This window comes from Mesoplodon mirus, assembly GCF_964341445.2.
Source record: "Mesoplodon mirus genome assembly, chromosome: 19".
NCBI lineage: Eukaryota > Metazoa > Chordata > Mammalia > Artiodactyla > Ziphiidae > Mesoplodon > Mesoplodon mirus.
In genome coordinates this window covers 51,760,845-51,778,782 of record NC_138995.1, presented here as the reverse complement: position 1 = coordinate 51,778,782, position 17,938 = coordinate 51,760,845, and the positions used below count along the sequence as shown (strand labels likewise).

Here is a 17,938-nt window from a genome sequence, read left to right as displayed (position 1 = left end):
TCTGCCTGGGAGTTGGGATGATATAAATCACACTGAGGATGGAGTTAATCCAGAGGAAGTGGAGCTGAAAGCTGGAGTCCTCATTTGAGCCCTGAATCAAGCCAGGCCTGCAGGCTGAGCTGTGTCTGGGCTTTGCAGTTAGGCACACCTACTAAATCCATTTCTCTGCTTAAACCAAACTGGTCTGGAGCTCTGCCTACAGCTGCAATTAATTCAAACGTGTTTGTCATTCACGCCAAAAGAACCTTGCTTCAGACACTCCTTCCCTGTTCTGGGAATAATACAGGCTCACAATGCTGAACTTGAAACCCTAGGGGCCAGATGTATATAGAAATTCAGAATTTTCCAGTTTAGAAGGTAAGATGGCACATATATACCATCCAAACTCCAGTGGGATCTGGGGCGACACCCCATAATCAAACTCCTTAATATTTCTGTAGGGCAGCATCTGAATATTAACACTAAATGGAATGCATAGAGACTAAAAAAAGTAGCCTTTGTTAGCTCAGGTTGGAGTTCCTCAACAAATACATTTCAGCCCGAAATTTCTGAAAACGCCGTTTCAAAGATTTTGGATTTCAGAATTACAAATGGTGGACCTATAAGTAATAATAGCTTTGACTCACATAGTGCTCATTCTGTGTCCGGCTGACATTAATTTATACCATCCTCGCAATGATTCTGTGAGGTAAATATAAGTATTGTTCCCATTTTACAGATGGGGAATCTGAGGCCCAGGTAAAGTGAACTGCCCAACATCACACAGCCAGGAGGTGGCAGAACCAGGACCTGAACCCAGGCTGTCTGGTTGCAGTCTTATGTCTTTCATTCATGCTATTTGCCTCTCGTCGGTGGTAGGTCTTTGGGGACCTTTCTCTGGTCCCAGGCCCCCCCCACCATTTTAGGAGCTGAGGCCCAGCCCACCATCTGCCCTGCATCATCTCACCTCCACGAGAAAGAAGTCCTTGAAGTTTGTGTCAGTCAGCAGGATGGCCTTCTCCTCAGGGATGCCGCCCAGGATGAACACAGGTGTCTGGTCCACAGTGTACCACAGGGGCCTCGACGGGACATTCACAAAGTACCGGGGTATCAGATTGAAGAGCTGCGGGGCAGGGGCAGGAGGGCTGCTCAACACCCCCCTCCCTTCCCTCTCCCATGGTTCCATCTATTTGCCCCAGCGCCTCTCTGATCTCATCCCCCACCACTCTCCCACTCACCCACTCTCTCCCGGCCACATGGGCCTCCCGCTCCTCAGAGCCTTTGCACAGACTGTTCCCTCTGTGTCCCCTGGTAGCCACGTGATTCCCTTTACTCAAATGCCAAGCTTCTCAATTACGCCTTTTTTTTGGCCACGCTGTGCGGCTTGTGGGGTTTCGTGGGATCTTATTTCCCCGACCAGGGATCGAACCTGGGCCCTCCGAAGTGAAGGCACAGAGTCCTAACCACTGGACTGCCGGGGAATTCCCATCAGTTATGTCTTTCTTGAGCATTCCATTAAACATTGCCGTCCCCTCCTGCACAGACCCAGTTCCCCTCACTCTGAATTCTCTCCAGAGCGCTAACCACCTTTTAACCTGCTACAGAATTTACCTGATTTCATGTGTAGTGGTTTGCTGTCTGTCTCTCCCACTAGACTGTCAGCTCTAAGAGAGGACAGGGATTTGGGTCTGTGTGTTCACTGTTATGTTCCCATGGTGCCACACTGTGTGCTCAGGAAGTGCCTGCTGAATGAATGAATGAATGAATGCACTGTGGTTAAGAATATGGGTGCAGGAGTCAGGCAGACACAGTTTCAAGTCTCGTTCCATGTGTACATGCCGAGAGCCTGTGGGCAAATGGCTCCACCCTTTTGGGGCCTCAGTTTTCTCCTCTTTAAAATGGGTATGTGAGAGTACCTTCCCTCACAGGTCACTGTCAAGACCTAATGTGATCGTGCATTTAGCAGGGCACGTCGCCAGGGGGCCAGCACACAGTAAATGCTCTGTAAATGGAATCTGCCACTCGTTTGGGAAGTAATCAGGGCTCCAGCCTACTGTCTTTAACCCCCTCTTCTACCCTTCCCACCATCCGGGCCCCCTCACCTCATTTCCCACAGTGAATTGGAGTGTGTTGTCTCGCTGTCTCTCCAGGAAGCCGTTGATATTCACCTGAAACCTGGAGGTGGGTGTGGGGCACGCACGGGTGAGGATTCTGGCTCCTGCCACAGCTCACTGCCACCTCCCTGTCCTGTTCCCTCCCTTTGGGCTCCTCCCGTCTTCTTTGGGAATCTGGGGATTAGGAAGCCCTTCCCAGAGACTACCCCCCGCCCCAGGTTTGGGAAAGGGCACCTTTTATTGGGAATGAAGGGCCCCAGGCCGTTGCTGCTAACGTCCACGCGCATGACCACGCTGCCGTTCTTGATGGGCATGGGTGTGTACCAGCTCATGAGACACACTTCCTCTGCATTACACCTCTCTCCTGGCAGGCAGGGAGTACTGAAGCTGCTGGGGCCTTCCAGTAGCAAGCCCCCCAGGTCACAGACCACTGGGCTCCCCCTGCAACTCCCCACGCCTCCCCTCAGCCATGGACCCCACTGGGGCCTCTGTGTGGTCCCATCTAGGCCAAGGAACCTGCTGAGGCATCCCCGGGCCCTCCTCCAGGTCAGACACCTCTGTGAGGCCCCCAACAAACTCCCACGCCCACCAGGTCATAGGCCCCTTTGATGGTCCCAGCCTCCCCTCAAGGTCATGAACCCTGCTGAGGTCCCTGGCAATGCCCCCACATGCCTGCCATGCTGTGACCCCTCCAGGAGCCCTCCAGGCCCACCTCTGCTGCGGAAGGGGGCTGCCTCCATCTGGATCTGCAGCTGCTCTATCTTCCAGCGATGGAAGTTGACTGGGGACTGGAAGGTGACCAGCACCACCGGCTTCAGCCCTGTCAGGTGGCCTTTGCGGACCAGGGCCTCAGAGGACTGAGGGCGAGATGGCCCCACAAGTGTGTCCTTAAGATAGCCTGTGGGTCCCGCTGCCTTGACCCTACCTTTACCAGCCTGTCCTCTTCCTGGGGCTGGGTCAGGAGAGCAGACTCTCCACTGAGGGAAGGTCAGAGAACATGGTCTAGGTTTGGGGCTGGGGCAGGGGATGGGCCAGGCTAGGAGATGGGCAGAAGTGCTTTGGGCTGTGGAGGGAGTCAGGAGGTCTTCCCAGAGGAGGCGAGTCCAGAGCAAGGTCCTCAGACAGAATTTGGATGTAGGGAATGCATGGGGAAAAACAGCATGGGATAAGCAAAAACGTAAAGGTGGGAATGCCTGGCACCCAAAATACTAGCAGCCTCTTCCCTCACTTCAGGGATTTCAAGTCCCACTCTTGAGGCTTCTACCCCACCCCCTACCCAGAGAAATTAGGGTCTCTGCCATCGCCACCAGGTTTGTGGGCTGGGGCCTGGGGCTGTGGGTGGGATGGGGCAGTTAGACAGAGAGGAACTGGGGAAGAGGGTGATGGGGCAGCCAGGGACAACCTCCCAGAGACGCCAGGAGCCTGGCTGGGCTAAGAAGGGAGGGCAGGGCTTAGGGAGGAGATGGAAGGAGAAGATAGGTGTTCTAGGGTATAGAACAGCGTTAATTTTTTTTTTTTTTTGGCCACACCGTGCGGCATGCAGGATCTTAGTTCCCCAACCAGGGATTGAACCCGTGCCCCCTGCATTGGGAGGGCCCACTGGACCACCAGGGAAGTCCCTAGAACAGCACTAGCAAAGGCTTGGAGGCATCCCCAAGAGACAGCTGTGCTCAAGCCACTGTGGGCAGGGGTGTGGAGGCATCTGTGAGATGCGGGTGGAAGATTTAACGGGTCTGACCCCTTTTGCACAGGCCTTCATCCTGAGGAATGCCTAGGCCAGGGTCCTTTCAATCCTGCCCCCTACACCGGTCCCAGCCCTGCCTCAGGGTTTCCAATCACAGGGTAGCAGGTGCTGGTGGGCGGGGACCTCCTCCCCATCAGGGCTACAGTGGCCATGACCACCCTGGTGCTGTCCACCCTCAACTCCTGCGCGGACTGAGCATCAGCCCCCTCCCTGTCTCCTTGCTCCTGCCCTGCCCCCCATTCAGCCTGTGAACACCTGAGTCCCATCACATCCCTCCTCTGCTCAGAACCTTCTCATGGCTCCACCTCACTCAGGGGGAAAGCCAGGTCCTCACTATCTCCTCCCATTCTCCCGCTCGCTCACTCTCCTCCAGCCACACAGGCCTCTGGTCGGTTCCTCATACACACTGGCTTCCGTCCTGGCTGTTCCCTCAGCCCAGATGTTTTCCTCAGTTCTCCGCATGTGTGTCCCTTTTCATCATTCCAGTCTCTGCTCAAGCTTTTCAGAGACCTTCTCCAACCACCCCAGCTAACACCCTCCTTTCTGACATATCACCTCATTTTATTTTCATCTTTGCACTGATTACTGTAATCAATTATTTTATGTATTTACTTGCCAATTGTCTGTTTCCCTGGTGGGCTGCATCCAGAGGAAAAACCTGGCCACGTTGTTTATCATTGTACTGCCTTCCCCACCCCATTGTGGAAAAAAAAAAAAAAAGAGGATCTGACTCAGAGCAGGTGTTGCATGAACAGATAAAGGAATTATTATCACACTTTCACAGATAAGGAGAGAAGGCTCATGGAGTAAACTCTCTGCCCAGGGTCACACTCTAGAAACTTGTTGCTAGCATTCACTGAGCCCTTTCTATGAACCAGGCACTGTGCTAAGTGCTTCACACTTATTTAAGCATTTTATGAAGTGGGTATGATCATTATTGTACCCTTGTTAAGGATGAGGAAACTTTGGTACAGAGAAGTTAAGTAACTTGCCTGAGATCACACAGCTATTATGTAGCAGAGCTGGGATTTGAAGCCAGGCAGCCTGGCTCCAGAGCCCAAGGGATTCACTATCATGCTATACTTCCTCCAAGTAATGTTAGTTAATGGCAGATTCAAACCCAGGTCTGTAGCCTCCAGAACTTCAGTTCTAGACCACAACATTCTACTGTTCTCAGAGAGCTTACCTGAGCCAAAACAGTCTTAAAGAAGAACAAAGTTGGAGGGCTCAAACTTCCCAATTTGAAAACTTAATACAAAACTACAGTGATCAAGACTGTGTCGTACTGGCATATGGATAGACATATAGAGAAATGGAATAGAATTATACTCAGAAATAAACCCTTATATTTATGGTCAATTGATTTTTGACAAAGGTGCCAAGACAATTCAATGAGGAAAGAATAATCTTTTCAACAAATGGTACTGGCATAACTGGATATTCACATGTAAAAGTTGGACCCTTACCTCACACCATATACAAAAACTAACTCAAAATGGATCATAGGCCTACACGTAAGAGCTAAAACAAACAAACAAAAAAACTCTTAGAAGAAAACATGGAAGTAAATTTTCGTGACTTTGGTTAGGTAAAGCCTTTTTAGAGAACACCAAAAGCACCAGCAACAAATGAAAAAAACTGCTAAATTGGACTTTATCAAAATTTAAAACCTTGGTGCTATTGTACGATATGTGAATTATATCTTAATAAACATAAAGCTTTTGTGCTTTAAAGGACATCATCAAGATAGTGAAAAGACTTGGAATGTGAAAAATATTTACAAATTATATATCTGATAAGGAACGAGTATCCAGTATATAAAAAGAAATTTTACAATGCAACAGTAGAAAGACAAATAGCCCAGTTTTTAAATGGGCAAAGGAGATGAATAGACGTTTCTCCAAAGAAGATAAATGGCCAACGAGCACATGAAAAGATGTTCAACATCATTAGTTATGAGCAAATGCAAGTCAAAACCACACTGAGATACCATTTCGCACATACTAGATGGCTATAATCAAAAAGATGAACAAGAGCAAGTGAGGATATAGAAAAACTGGACCCCTCATACATTGTTGATGGGAATATAAAATTATGTGTAGCTGCTTTGGAGAACAGGCTGGCAGTTCCTCAGAAGAGGAACAGAGTTACCATATGACCCAGCAATTCCTTTCCTAGGTATATAGTGAAGAGAACTGAAAACAGATGTTTACACAAAAACTTGTACAGACATGTTCATAGCAGCATTATTCATAATATCCCCCCTCAAAAGTGGAAATAACCCAAATGTCCATCAATTAATGAATGGATAAGCAAAATGTAGCACATCCATACAACTGAATATTATTACTCAGCCATAAAAAGGAAATACTAATGCATGCTACAACATGGATAAGCCTTGAGAAGAAGTCAGATACAAAAGGCCACATATTGTATGATTCCATTCTTTTTTTTTTTTTTTTTGCGGTACACGGGCCTCTCACTGTTGTGGCCTCTCCCGTTGCAGAGCACAGGCTCCAGATGCGCAGGCTCAGCGGCCATGGCTCACGGGCCCAGCCGCTCCGCAGCATGTGAGATCCTCCTGGACCGGGGCACGAACCCGTGTCCCCTGCATCGGCAGGCGGACTCTCAACCACTGCGCCACCAGGGAAGCCCTCTATCTCAATTTTTGAAAAATATTTTCTTCACTTTATTGAGGAAAGTGTTTTGTTGTTGTTATTTTGTTCTGTTTGGCCGCGATGTGGGGCATGCGAGATCTTAGTTCCCCAAACAGGGATGGAACCCGTGTCCCCTGCAGTGGAAGCGCGGAGTCTTAACCACTGGACCGCCAGGGAAGACCCTATACGTCAATTTTAAAAAATGGAAATAGAAAGCTTACTTGAGCACCAACTATGTGCCTCGTGGGTTACTGGGAATCTTCTTGAATCTTTAAGGTCCCTGGGGTCTGGTGGTGCCACCGCTATTCAAATGTGAGATATGGAGAAACCGAGGCCCCAAAAGAATGAGCCCACCCCCTCTGCACCCACTCACCTCTCCCTTGCAGGAGTAGTTGATCTTCAGGTAGTAAGGAAAGCCCAGGTATGTCTGCAAGGAGAGGGTGGGCAAATGTCCAGAGCCCAGCGGGGTGCAGGTCCAGGACCTCTCCCGTTTGCCTGACACCAGTCCCCTCACCTCGTCCGGGTCGATGGGCGCGTCCACTAGCAGGCTGAACACTTTGTCCACTGTATACAAGGGCTCTTGATCGACGAAACGATCGCTCGCGTCCTTCTTGCCGACTGTCTCAAAGTTGTTCAGGACAACTTGCCAGGTGCACTCCTGGGTATTCTTTATCGCCCACAACCTCCACGGTGCCAACAGTACCACCAGCAGTGCCCACAGAGCCTGCAGGACTCGGAGCCTCGGCCACGCAGGGCCAGCAGGGGACATCTCGGGGCAGTGGATAACGTGGCTTCAACCTGGAGAATGCGGAGGTCACCAGCCTGCAAGACTGTTATTGGTAGGCACCTTTTGAGATCCCGCCTCACTCCGGTGCTTCGTCCAGTCGCTGCTCCTGGCCCCGCCTCTGCTTAGACGCTCCACTCCTACTTTTGCTCCTGGCTCCACTCCTGCTCTTGGTCCAGACTCCACCCTTGTTTTTGTTCCTGGCTCCGCCTCTGCTCCCGAACTCGGTCCTGCCCCAGGCCCAGCGTCTACTACACTTCTGGACCCCGCCTCTGCTACTACTCCAGGTCTCGCCCCTCCTGTTGCTCCTGGCCACGCCCCTACTCCTGGTTTCGCGCGACCTCCTGGTCTCTCCTCTTAACCTTGCCCCACACTTCTTTCCTCTTGCCCCTGCTCTGCCTCCCACCGCTACTCTTCACTCGGTCTCGGTTTCTGTTTCTCGATTTAGCTGCGCCCCACCGATTTTCCCCGGTTCCTCTGGTCGCGCACCTGCACGTGGCTCCGCCCCCACTTCTTGCCCCGCCCCCCACTTCTCTTCGCACCGCCCCATTGTCCGTGCTCGGGCCCTGCCCAGGTACCGGGTCCTGCCTCTAGACCCGCCCCTCTCCGGATCCTGTTTCCGGACCTTCCCCACGCCCCGCCCCTTCCCCACGCCCCGCGCTTCCCCTGTCCCCGCTCCTGTTTCTCGCCTGGAGCTTGCTCCTCGCTCGGCTTCTGCTCCTCGTCCCGCCCCTTATAGGCCCACCCTTCCCCCTCATCCTGGGGGAGCTGTTCTTCCCAAGCCAGCTCCTTGCCCCGCCCCCTCCTATGGCCCCGCCCCTTCCCTTTAGAGACGCTTTCTTTGCCTTGGGAATTCTCCTCGCCACTGGCCTTCCCCTCGCTCCGCACCCTCTCCTCGTCCTGCAACTTCTCCTCGTTCCTTGTCGGCGCTACCTTGTCCGTCAGCACTTTCTTGATCCTCACCTTCCCCCTGCACCCCGACACCTTTTCACCCCCTCCCTTTTCACCACCCCTTTCCATTCCCTGGACAGCCCGGCTCTACGCTCCGCCTCTTCTAGCCCCGCCCCTACTCATCGCCCCGCTTCTTCTCTTAGCCTCTCCCGGCTCCTCGCCCCGCCCTTTCTCCGCCCCACACCTCCTGTGCCCAGTCCCTGGGCTCTCCTCCTTTTCCCCAGCCTTTCCCCTCCTCGCCTCCCCCCTCCCCTCCCCTCCCCTTCTTAACCCCGACCCCGCTCCACCCTTCCCTCCCAGGGATGACCCCAGGCACCTCCCTCTTCTCCCCGCCCCGTGGTACCAGTCTCTAAGTTAAACCGGTCAACCGTCACCGTGCCGCTCCAGTCCCGCCCCTCTTGCCCGGTCTCAAAATGGCCGCCTACACTTCCACAACCGACTTCTGCCTTTCTCGAGGCATGCCTGTCTCGCCCGCCAGTCTCCATAGTAACGCGCACCCCAACCAGCGCCTACGGCTTGGGGGGCGGAGGGAGGGCGGTGCTCAACACCCAGTAGCGCGGGGCCTGGCCGGCAGAGGGTGCTGGGGACGAAGTTTGCGATGGGAAGGCCTTCAAGGAGTTCCTATTGGTGGTTCTCGCCTACTTATCCTTCTACCCAATCAGACATTGATATCACAATTCTAGTGACAAACAATTTGGTCTCCATGTGGAAATTAATCTGACTGTGGCTTAACATCCTTCTCTACAGAACAGGGACAAAGGCAGCCATCTCATAGAGCTGTCTTGGGAGGTCAATAAGAGCACGTGAAGAATGCCTGGCACAAGTAAATATTCAATAAGTTAACAGTTTTCATTGGTATTCTGAAGCCTAACAGTTAAGGACTCAGACCATGACTTCCCCCCCACCCCGGGGATCCTAGTTCCCCGACCAGGGATTGAACCTGGGCCCTCTGCAATGAAAGTGTGGAGTCCTAACCACTGGACCGCCAGGGAATTCCCCAGACCATGATTTTTTTGATGAACTGCAAAGCTGACTTTACTCTAAACCCCAGTGGTTTTCAAACTTTAGCGTGCATTAGACTCACCAAAAGAGCTTGTTAAAACAGGCTGTTGGGCTCCAGCCCCAGGGGTTTTGATTCAGTAAGTTTTGAGATGGGACTGGAGAATTTGTATTTCCAGCAAGATTCCAGGTGATGCTGATACTAATGGTCTGGGGACAACACCCTGGGAACCCTCCATGACTCCCCAGGACCCCAGGGAAACATCCAAACTCAGTTGTTTTCCAGAGCCTGCATAATCTCATCCCTGTTGTCCTTCCTATCCCAGGCATCTCTTTTCTCCCTCTATAGTCCAAAGCCTAGTCACACGGAGCGACTTGAATATCCTTGATCAGGCATGCTTGCTCTCCTCCAGAGTGTGCACATGCTGTAACACCCTCTGGAATGCTATTCCCTACTTTGTCACCGGCTGACCACTTTCCTCCTTTCAGGTCTTGTCTGTGATATGTGAGCAACCCCCATCCTTCCCCTGACCATGCTAGGCCATGTCTGTCTGGGAATGGGTCTTTGTTTCCCACTGCATCACAGGCCCCGTGAGGGTAGGGCCTAGGGCTTTCTCTGTCACTTGTTCCCAACTCTGTGCAACACAGCACATTATAGGTGTTCTATGTAAATGAAGAGCTGACAGGGGTCTGTGCTTCCCACCCCCCAGCCCATCCCCACAGACCAGGGAGGGTGACTTCATCTGAGGGAAAAAATCCAGCAGCTGTGTACCTGAGCCCTTCTAGACTCACAGAGGCAGAGAGACTGGGGTGTCCTCATGGCACCCCCCCCACTCAGGAATATAGCCCCACCAAGGGGAGGGCCTCTGTTACCTTGATGCACAAGGTACACCGTACAGCATCACTTATGACATCAAAAGACTGGCAGCCACCCACATGTCCGTTAATGAAACGCGGAAATAATTTATGGGATGTGGATCCTAGAGGAGGCACCACAGACATAAAAAAGGATAGGAGACCTACTTGTGTGTCTCTTGAATGATCTCTGAATGACACTGGGTTGGTGAAAAAAGCAAGGTGCAGAAAAGAGAATATTAGAAAAGCATATAAAACCATACATGTATATATGAAACATATAATATGAAAAAGATGCAGAAATGAGAATAACCATTAGCTGACATTTTACTGAGCACCAGACACTGTTCTAAGAGCTTTACAGTATTAAATTGCTTAATTCTCCAACAAGTCCATGAGGTAGGTGCTGTTATCATACCATTTCACAGATTGGCAAACTCAGGCACAGGAAGGTGAAATCACTTGCCCAAAACCACAGAGCCTAGAAGTGACAGAGTTCAGATTTATACCCAGGGACTTTGCCTCCAGAGTCTGGGACTGTAACCACCTCACTGTACTAGGTACCACTTATGTAGAGTGAAAGAAAAAAATTAATAAGACACATATACACACACATGTATATTGCTGGTACATGCCTAGGAGACCTGAGAAATCTGTCAACACAGCCCAAGTACAGGAGGAAGACTTACTTTTCACTGTACAGTCTTTTCTACTTTTTCCATTTTTAAGCATGTGCTTTCTTTTTTTAATATCTTGAACTGAGCAGGGCCTGATTTCTTTTTCCGGGGGAATTTGGAAGGAGAAGTGGTGTGGAGCAGAAACCAGATCCCACAGGCACCTCCCCCAAGCAACTGCCTTCCACCCAGCTAGTGACTTTAGCAGCAGGGTCAACGACCATGCTGAGGAGCCAGGAAGGTTGGGAGACTGAGAAAGAGCTAGACAGTGGGTGTTTCTGAGCCTTGTGGGACAAGGTGACCAACAAAAACCTTGTCCAAATCCCAGTTTTGCATTTCCTGTGTGACCTTGGATAAGTTATTTAACCCCTCTGGGCCTCCTTTCCTCATCTGCAATATGGAGAATGTACCTGACTCACAGAGTTGCTGAGAGGGTTAAATGAATTCTTGTGTATCAGGGGCTTGGAACAATGCCTGGCACATAGTAAATCCTATATAAGTGTTTTCTATCACTGTTATTAAAACAATTTTGTGTGACTTCTTAGCATCATTTGACAATGTTGCCTTCTCCCTCCTTAAAATTCTCTCATCTCTTACCAATACTCCCCACCCTCCTGGTTTTCCTACTCCTCTCTAGAACTCCTTTTCTGTCTCCTTTGTAAGCTCTTCTCTCTGGTAGGAGGGCATTGGTTGAAGGGTCACTGCTCACCATATGGGGCTGTTATGTTAATTAGAAAAAGAAGTCCCCTTTGGGCATATTCAGCCATGAACTTCAGCCCCTATTTGTTTCCACCCTACCAGCCAGGCATCCCTTATGTAGGTCCCAACCTGCATAATTGTACATCACTGCCTTGGCTGATCAGTTTATTGATGTCTGCCCATTCTCCCAACTTTCTGCCTTTCTAATAGAAGCCCAATTTTGTTCAAGTATTCACCAGCCTGCAAACTAAAACCTCAGCCCCAGCCTCAGAGCTGGGCGGCAGGGGGAATCCTGAGGAATCCAAACTAATCATGGTGATGCCATCACTCTGGCCAATGATTGGGTCAGGATGTGCATGTGAGCCAATTTTGGCCAATGAGATGGAAGAGGAAGGCTGCTGGGAGACACTGGGAAAAGGTTTCCTTGTTTCCAAAAAGGCACCATGGGAAGAGATGCCTCCCCCCACCGCACCCCGCCAACTTCCTGTACTAAAAATTAACATGTCTGACTGTGACGCCTGGATCTGTGGCAGCCACTCTGGGGCCATGAGGAGAGCCCATGTGGGAGCCAAGCCTTCAGCTGAGGGTAACAGAGCAGAGAGAGAGGGAACCTGGGACCACAAGACCCTCTTGGAGCTGTGGACTGTATCATGCCTGGAGCTGTCCCCAACTCTGGTGATGTACAATATACAACCATCTCATTGTTTCAGCCAGTGCCAGTCAGGATTTGGTTGATTGCAACCCAAATCTTTCCTTACTGATATAAATATATAAATACCCTAAGGCTGATTTCTCAAGGCTGGTCTTCTCTCTTCATTCCCACCCAGAGCTGTCATACCCACCTTCATGGCCTTGGTTTCCTCATCTGTCTCCAGCCTCAACCACCCACTGAGCCCTTGCCCTGAGGGTCCTGTAACCTCCTGATGCCTTCTCCTGTGTGTCCCGTTAGCCCTTCACAGCCACCATGTTCCAAACAAGCCTCAGCATCTCCCTTCAAATCTGTTCTTTCTCCCAGGCTTACCTCAGGGGCAGCTGACAAACCTTGGACCTTTCTCTGGCCTTATCCCTCCCAAGTCTGTAAGGCTTATGGCCTGTCCATTTGGCCTTCTGAGCATCCCTTGACTCGCCCCCTCCTCCTCTTCCCTTGGCCCTACCCAGTCCCATTGTCTCCTGCTTTGTTCCTGCCCCAGCCTCCCCTGGGCGCCCAGCCTCAGTGTCCCCCTGCAAACAGCAGCTAAAACCCAAACTTAACCATGGCCCTCTCCTGCTCAAAACCCTTCCATGGCTCTCTAGTGCCCTCAAGAAAGAAGCCAGGTTCCCAAGATGGTCCTTTAAGGATGCTTACGATATGGCCATGTCCACTGATAATATTATCATTATCTACCTCATATGTAAAGTACCCAGAACAGGACCTGGCCAAAGAAAGCATCACAGAATAACATGGCAGGCTCTGTGAAATCATCTTTTGAAGTAACTATTGTTATTGCCATTTTACTGATGAGGAAACCAAGAATCACAGAGGCAAAGTGACCACCGAAGGACACAGGCAGGACTGAGTTGGGATTTGAGCCCAAGCAGGCTGGCTTCGGAGCCCAGTTCCCCTAATGTAATTAGTCCTTGGTAAATGGGAACAGCTGTTACAATGGTGTCTCACGAAGAGCAGTGCCTTAGCTTCCTGCCTGCCAGGCTGCTGAAGAAGATTCTATCACACAAGCCTACCCCAGGAGTCTCCGAATGTGTCTTGCTCCCTGGATACACTTGAGGAAAATGAGTCAGGTACACCTTCTTCCCCGGACTACTCCTCAGATTTCAGGTCTGAGTTCAGTTGCCCCTTCCTCCAGGAAGCCCTCCCTGACCTTCCAGGCTGGATTGGGTACATTCCCTGTGCTCCCTCCACCCTAGCCCTGACCACTCTGCCCACCACCACCCTCACCCCCCCACTGAAGTCCTGCTTGTTATGGACTGTCACTGTGTGGGGACAGGTCTGTCTACCTTACAGGATGGCAAGCCCCAGGAGAGCAGGGCCCAGACCATCTGGAACACTACTATGTCCCTAGAACTGCCCAGCATGGGTTGGCACAGAGGAGGGAGTTTTGAATGAGTGAATATACTCTTCCCACTTGACAGATGAGGAGATCAAGGCTCTGAGAGGGCCGGTCACTTGGCCAAAGTGGAGTGACTGATCTAGCACCTGAAACGAGGTCTGAGCCCAGAGCCTGGGAGAATCAGCAGGTGGTGAGTGGCAGATGGCGTGAGTAAAAGAATGAGAAACAGAGAGATGGTGAGAGGGAAAGACAGAGACGGTGAGACAGCCGGGGAAGCACAGAGTGTGCAAGGAGATGAGAGGAGGGGCAGGGGAAACAAGGCAATGCTGGTTCCTGGATCCGGGTGGTGCTCAGGCAGGTAAGACAAAGGACAGACGGGTAGCGGAGGCAGGGCCTCAGGAACACTGGCATGTGCTTGTGGACCTGCTAGTTTGTCAGTCCACTCCCTTGGGCCCCTCAGCCGCAGGCCAGGTCCACAGCCTCGCGACGCCTGCCCCAGCTACCTGGGGATGGAGGCGTAGTCGGGGTGCAAGCCGGTGGTGAATTGCTGGCGTGGCTCTGGCTGGCGGCCCAGAATGTCCACCCGATCGTCCCCATCCTCGTCGAAGCTGGTAGGGCATGGACTGGGCAGGAGGATGAGCTCTGTGAGGCCATGAAGGTCAGACACACGGCGGAAAGTCTGCAGCACGAGCACCATGGCGACCAGGCCCAGGAAGAGGTAGACTGCAGAGACGGCAGAGGGGCGATGGGTGGACTCAGACCTCCAGGTCATGGCCGCGGGGCTACAGGACCCCCCAGGATGGGGCAGTGACTTTCAACTCTCCCCTGGGTTGGGGCCAGGTCCCCCTCAGACCCGGCCCTCGGTCCCCGGCCAGCCACCCCACTCACCTGTGACCAGCACCTTGTAGAGGGCCCGGTAGGGCTGGCCGGGGGCCTCTCCAGGTACATAGTCACCCAGGCCAATGGTGGACAGAGAGATGAAGCAGAAGTAGAAGGCGTCCAGGAAGCTCCAGGCCTCCTCAAGGTGGGCAAAGACTGCGGCCGGCACCAGGAAGCAGATGGTCACCACGACCCCCAGCAGGACCGCCAGGTGCCAGCGGGCCACCTGCGGGGGGTGGCAGCCCCAGCGCCGGCTCAGCCAGGACAGGGGCGCGTGGAAGAGCAGCAGGGACAGGCGCTGGGCTGAGGCAGTCAGCAGCAGCATGGTGGCCGGCACGCCCAGGAGCGCAAAGGCGATGGAGAAGGCCTTGCCCCCGTCGGTCAGCGGCGTCGTGTACCCGTAGCCTGTGGGAGCGAGGGGGAAAGCCTTCTGCCCACTCGGCACCCACTCTGGAGTCTGTGGCCACTCTAAACCAAGGACTAATTTCACTCTTGAACCCACCTCTCCTAGAGTCTCTCATCTCCAGTGATGGCACCTCCACCCTTCCTGCTGTTCAGGCCAAGAGCCTGGTGTCATCCTCGACTCCCTTGTCACTCACACCCAGTTTCTGTCTGTTGTCTCAACCTTCAGACAGATCCAAAACCCACCCACTCGCCCCACTCCACCCCACGGCTCCATCCTGGTCCTGTCTACCCAGCAGCCTCCTGCCTGGTCTCCCTCCCTCCCTCAGGCAGCCAGAGGGACCCTGTGAACACGTGAGTCAGGTCATATCCCTGCCCTGCTCAGAGTCCCCCTGTGGCTCTATCTCACTCAGGTAAAAGGACAAAGTCCTTATGGTGACCCACGGGGTACCACACAATCCAGGGCAGCACGCTCCCACCTCAGGGCCTTTGTACTGGCTGTTCTTTCCGAGTGGAACACTCTTCCCCCAGGTATCCACATGGCTCCCTTCCTCCCCTCCTTCAGGTCTGCTCAAATGTCACCTTCTCAGTGACACCCTCACCACTTTAAAGTATTACAGCCTCCTACCCAACTCTTCTTTTTAGTTTGTTTTCATAGCACTGAACACCTTCTAGCATACTATATGGTTTATTTATTTGGTTACTGTCTGTCTCCCCACGGGGTGCCAGCTCCAGGAGGGCAGGAGCTTCTGTCTGTTTTGTTCACTACTGTAGCCCTGGTATCTGGCATAGAGTGGGCACTTGATCGATAGTCAAAATAATGAATAAAGGGTGCAGGCTTTACCCTGGCTCAAAGCCTCAGTTTCCTCTACTCTAAAATGGGTGTGACAAGCCCCACTGTGCTCCCGGAGACGGTGGGAACACAGGAAGGCCAGGGTGGGTGTGAGTTCTGCAAACAGAAACACGATAAAGGGGAATTCAGGTGTGGGTGAAACTGGATCACTTTGGCAGTGTGTAATTTAAAATCTCTTTTGATTTCCCAAATAAAGCAAACCAAAGGGTCAGAGACATGACTGGAGCGGTAAGGGGCCCGGTTTATGTTGACAGTAAAATGTCCTGCCCAAAAGACTGCAGATCCAGCCCTGTGACCCATAAGAAAGTGTGGAAGCATTGCACATACGAGCAGGCTTTCCCCTGAGCCCGTCTTCCACACGAAAGGATCCCCTGGCTTTTATATACTCAAAGGAATTGAAAGCAGAGGCTTGAAGAGATACCTGTATACCCATGTTCATAGCAGCATTCTTCACAATAGCCAAAAGGTGGAAACAACCCTAGTGTCCATAGATGGATGAACGGATCAACAAAATGTAAATACAAACAATGGAATATTATTCAGCCTTTTGAAGGAAGGAAATTCTGACACATGCTGCAACATGGATGAAGCTTGAGGATATTATGCTAAGTGAAATAAGTCAGTCACGAAAAGACAAGTCCTCTGTGATTCCGTTTATATGCAGTACTTAGTGTAGTCAAAATCATAGAGACAGAAAGTAGAACGGGGACTTCCCTGGTGGCGCAGTGGTTAGGAATCTGCCTGCCAATGCAGGGGACGCAGGTTTCAGCCCTGGTCTGGGAAGATCCCACGTGCCGCGGAACAACTAAGCCCGTGCACCACAACTACTGAACCTGTGCTCCAGAGCCCGCGAGCCACAACTACTGAGCCCGCGTGCCACAACTACTGAAGTCCACATGCCTAGAGCCCGTGCTCCGCAACAAGAGAAGCCACAGCAATGAGAAGCCCGCGCACCACACCAAAGAGTAGCCCCCGCTCGCCACAACTAGAGAAAGCCCGTGCGCAGCAACAAAGACCCAACACAGCCAGAAAAAAAAAAGAAAAAGAAGGTAGAATGATGGCTGCCAGTAGCTGAGGAGAGGGGCCAATGGGGAGTTAGTATATAAGGGTATAGATCCAGTTTTGCGTGATAAGAAGAGTTCTGGAGATGGATGGTGGTGATAGTTGCACAACAATATGAATGTACCTAATACCACTGAACTGTACACTTAAAAATGGTTAAGACAGTAAATTTTATGTTATGTGTATTTTGTCGCAATAAAAAAAAAAAACTAGGGAAAATTAAAGGATCCTCTAGTTCTTGCTAGAGAACAGGTGGCCACCTGGAATAAAGACATTCCCTCCTCCAGTGCAGCTAGGTGTGGCTCTGGAATAATTTATAGCCAATGAGGTATATATGAAAGAAGCAAGCAACTTCCAGGAAGTGTCCTTAGAGAAAGGGAGATGCCTATCTTCCTTCTTTCCTCCCTCCTCCTGCTGCCTGGAACACAGATATGAAGGCTGGAGGTGAGCAGCCATCTGGGACCATGAGATGAGCTTGGGAATGGAAACCGTGCCCAGGAGTTATGAAGGAACACGAAGGTCTCTGACCATGCAGCAGCATCCTGGTCTTGGACTGACTCCCTTGAATGTGAGCAAGAAATAAACTTCCATCTTATTTAAGCAGCTGTTATTTGAGGTTTATCACTTATGGCTCCAAGCTTCATTAATACAAGACTTTTGATAGAGAAACTCCAGCAGCCTAGCTGAAATGACAGGTTTGTAGATGACACGAAATCCTTATAAACAGAAAAATCATAGAGTTAGAATAGAATGGGGGTTGTGAGCCTCAACTTGCTACCTCCAAGAGAGCCAAGTCCAAATCGGTGCCTTGTTATTTGGTCCCTGCATCACCTTGGCCAAGTGATTTCTCCTCTCTGAGCCTCAGTTTCCTCAGAGTACTGCAAAATGGCCTCATAAACAATGCCTTCCTCAAATGCAGGTTGGGACAGGGTGTAGCACCTAGCATGGGCATAGAAAGAGTTAGCATGACTGTAATGCTCGCTCCCTCCCCCCATTCCCAGTTGCAGGTGAGTCGACTCCTCCAGCCCTGGCCTCAGTCACAGCAAGGCTGCCTGGACCAGCTCCAGGCCCCAGGTCTTCCTCAGAAGACTAGGGCCTATGACAAGACCCCTCAGAAGACTAGGGCCCATAGGCCCAAGACCAGGGACGCTGTGGGAGAGGTCTCTCTGAATGACGTATGGTCTTCCATTTCTCCAGATACTTTCAGGGCTCCCGGCTTCACCAGCAACAATAATAATAAC

At 51.6% G+C, this 17,938-nt stretch overlaps 1 protein-coding gene across 1 annotated transcript in view; it reads right to left on the bottom strand.

Moving 5' to 3' along the window:
- CATSPERG (cation channel sperm associated auxiliary subunit gamma) overlaps nucleotides 1-14,074 on the bottom strand; it is a 34,838-nt gene extending 20,764 nt beyond the window's left edge. The window contains exons 1-7 of the mRNA XM_082606798.1: nucleotides 14,005-14,074; nucleotides 7,009-7,292; nucleotides 6,868-6,921; nucleotides 2,806-2,950; nucleotides 2,328-2,454; nucleotides 2,082-2,154; nucleotides 947-1,102 (exon numbers count right to left, since the gene is read on the bottom strand). Coding sequence (XP_082462924.1) covers nucleotides 947-1,102; nucleotides 2,082-2,154; nucleotides 2,328-2,454; nucleotides 2,806-2,950; nucleotides 6,868-6,921; nucleotides 7,009-7,263 — 810 coding nt within the window. The 5' untranslated portion in view covers nucleotides 7,264-7,292; nucleotides 14,005-14,074. The remainder of the gene's footprint in view (nucleotides 1-946; nucleotides 1,103-2,081; nucleotides 2,155-2,327; nucleotides 2,455-2,805; nucleotides 2,951-6,867; nucleotides 6,922-7,008; nucleotides 7,293-14,004) is intronic.
- Between the last annotated feature and the right edge of the window lie 3,864 nt (nucleotides 14,075-17,938).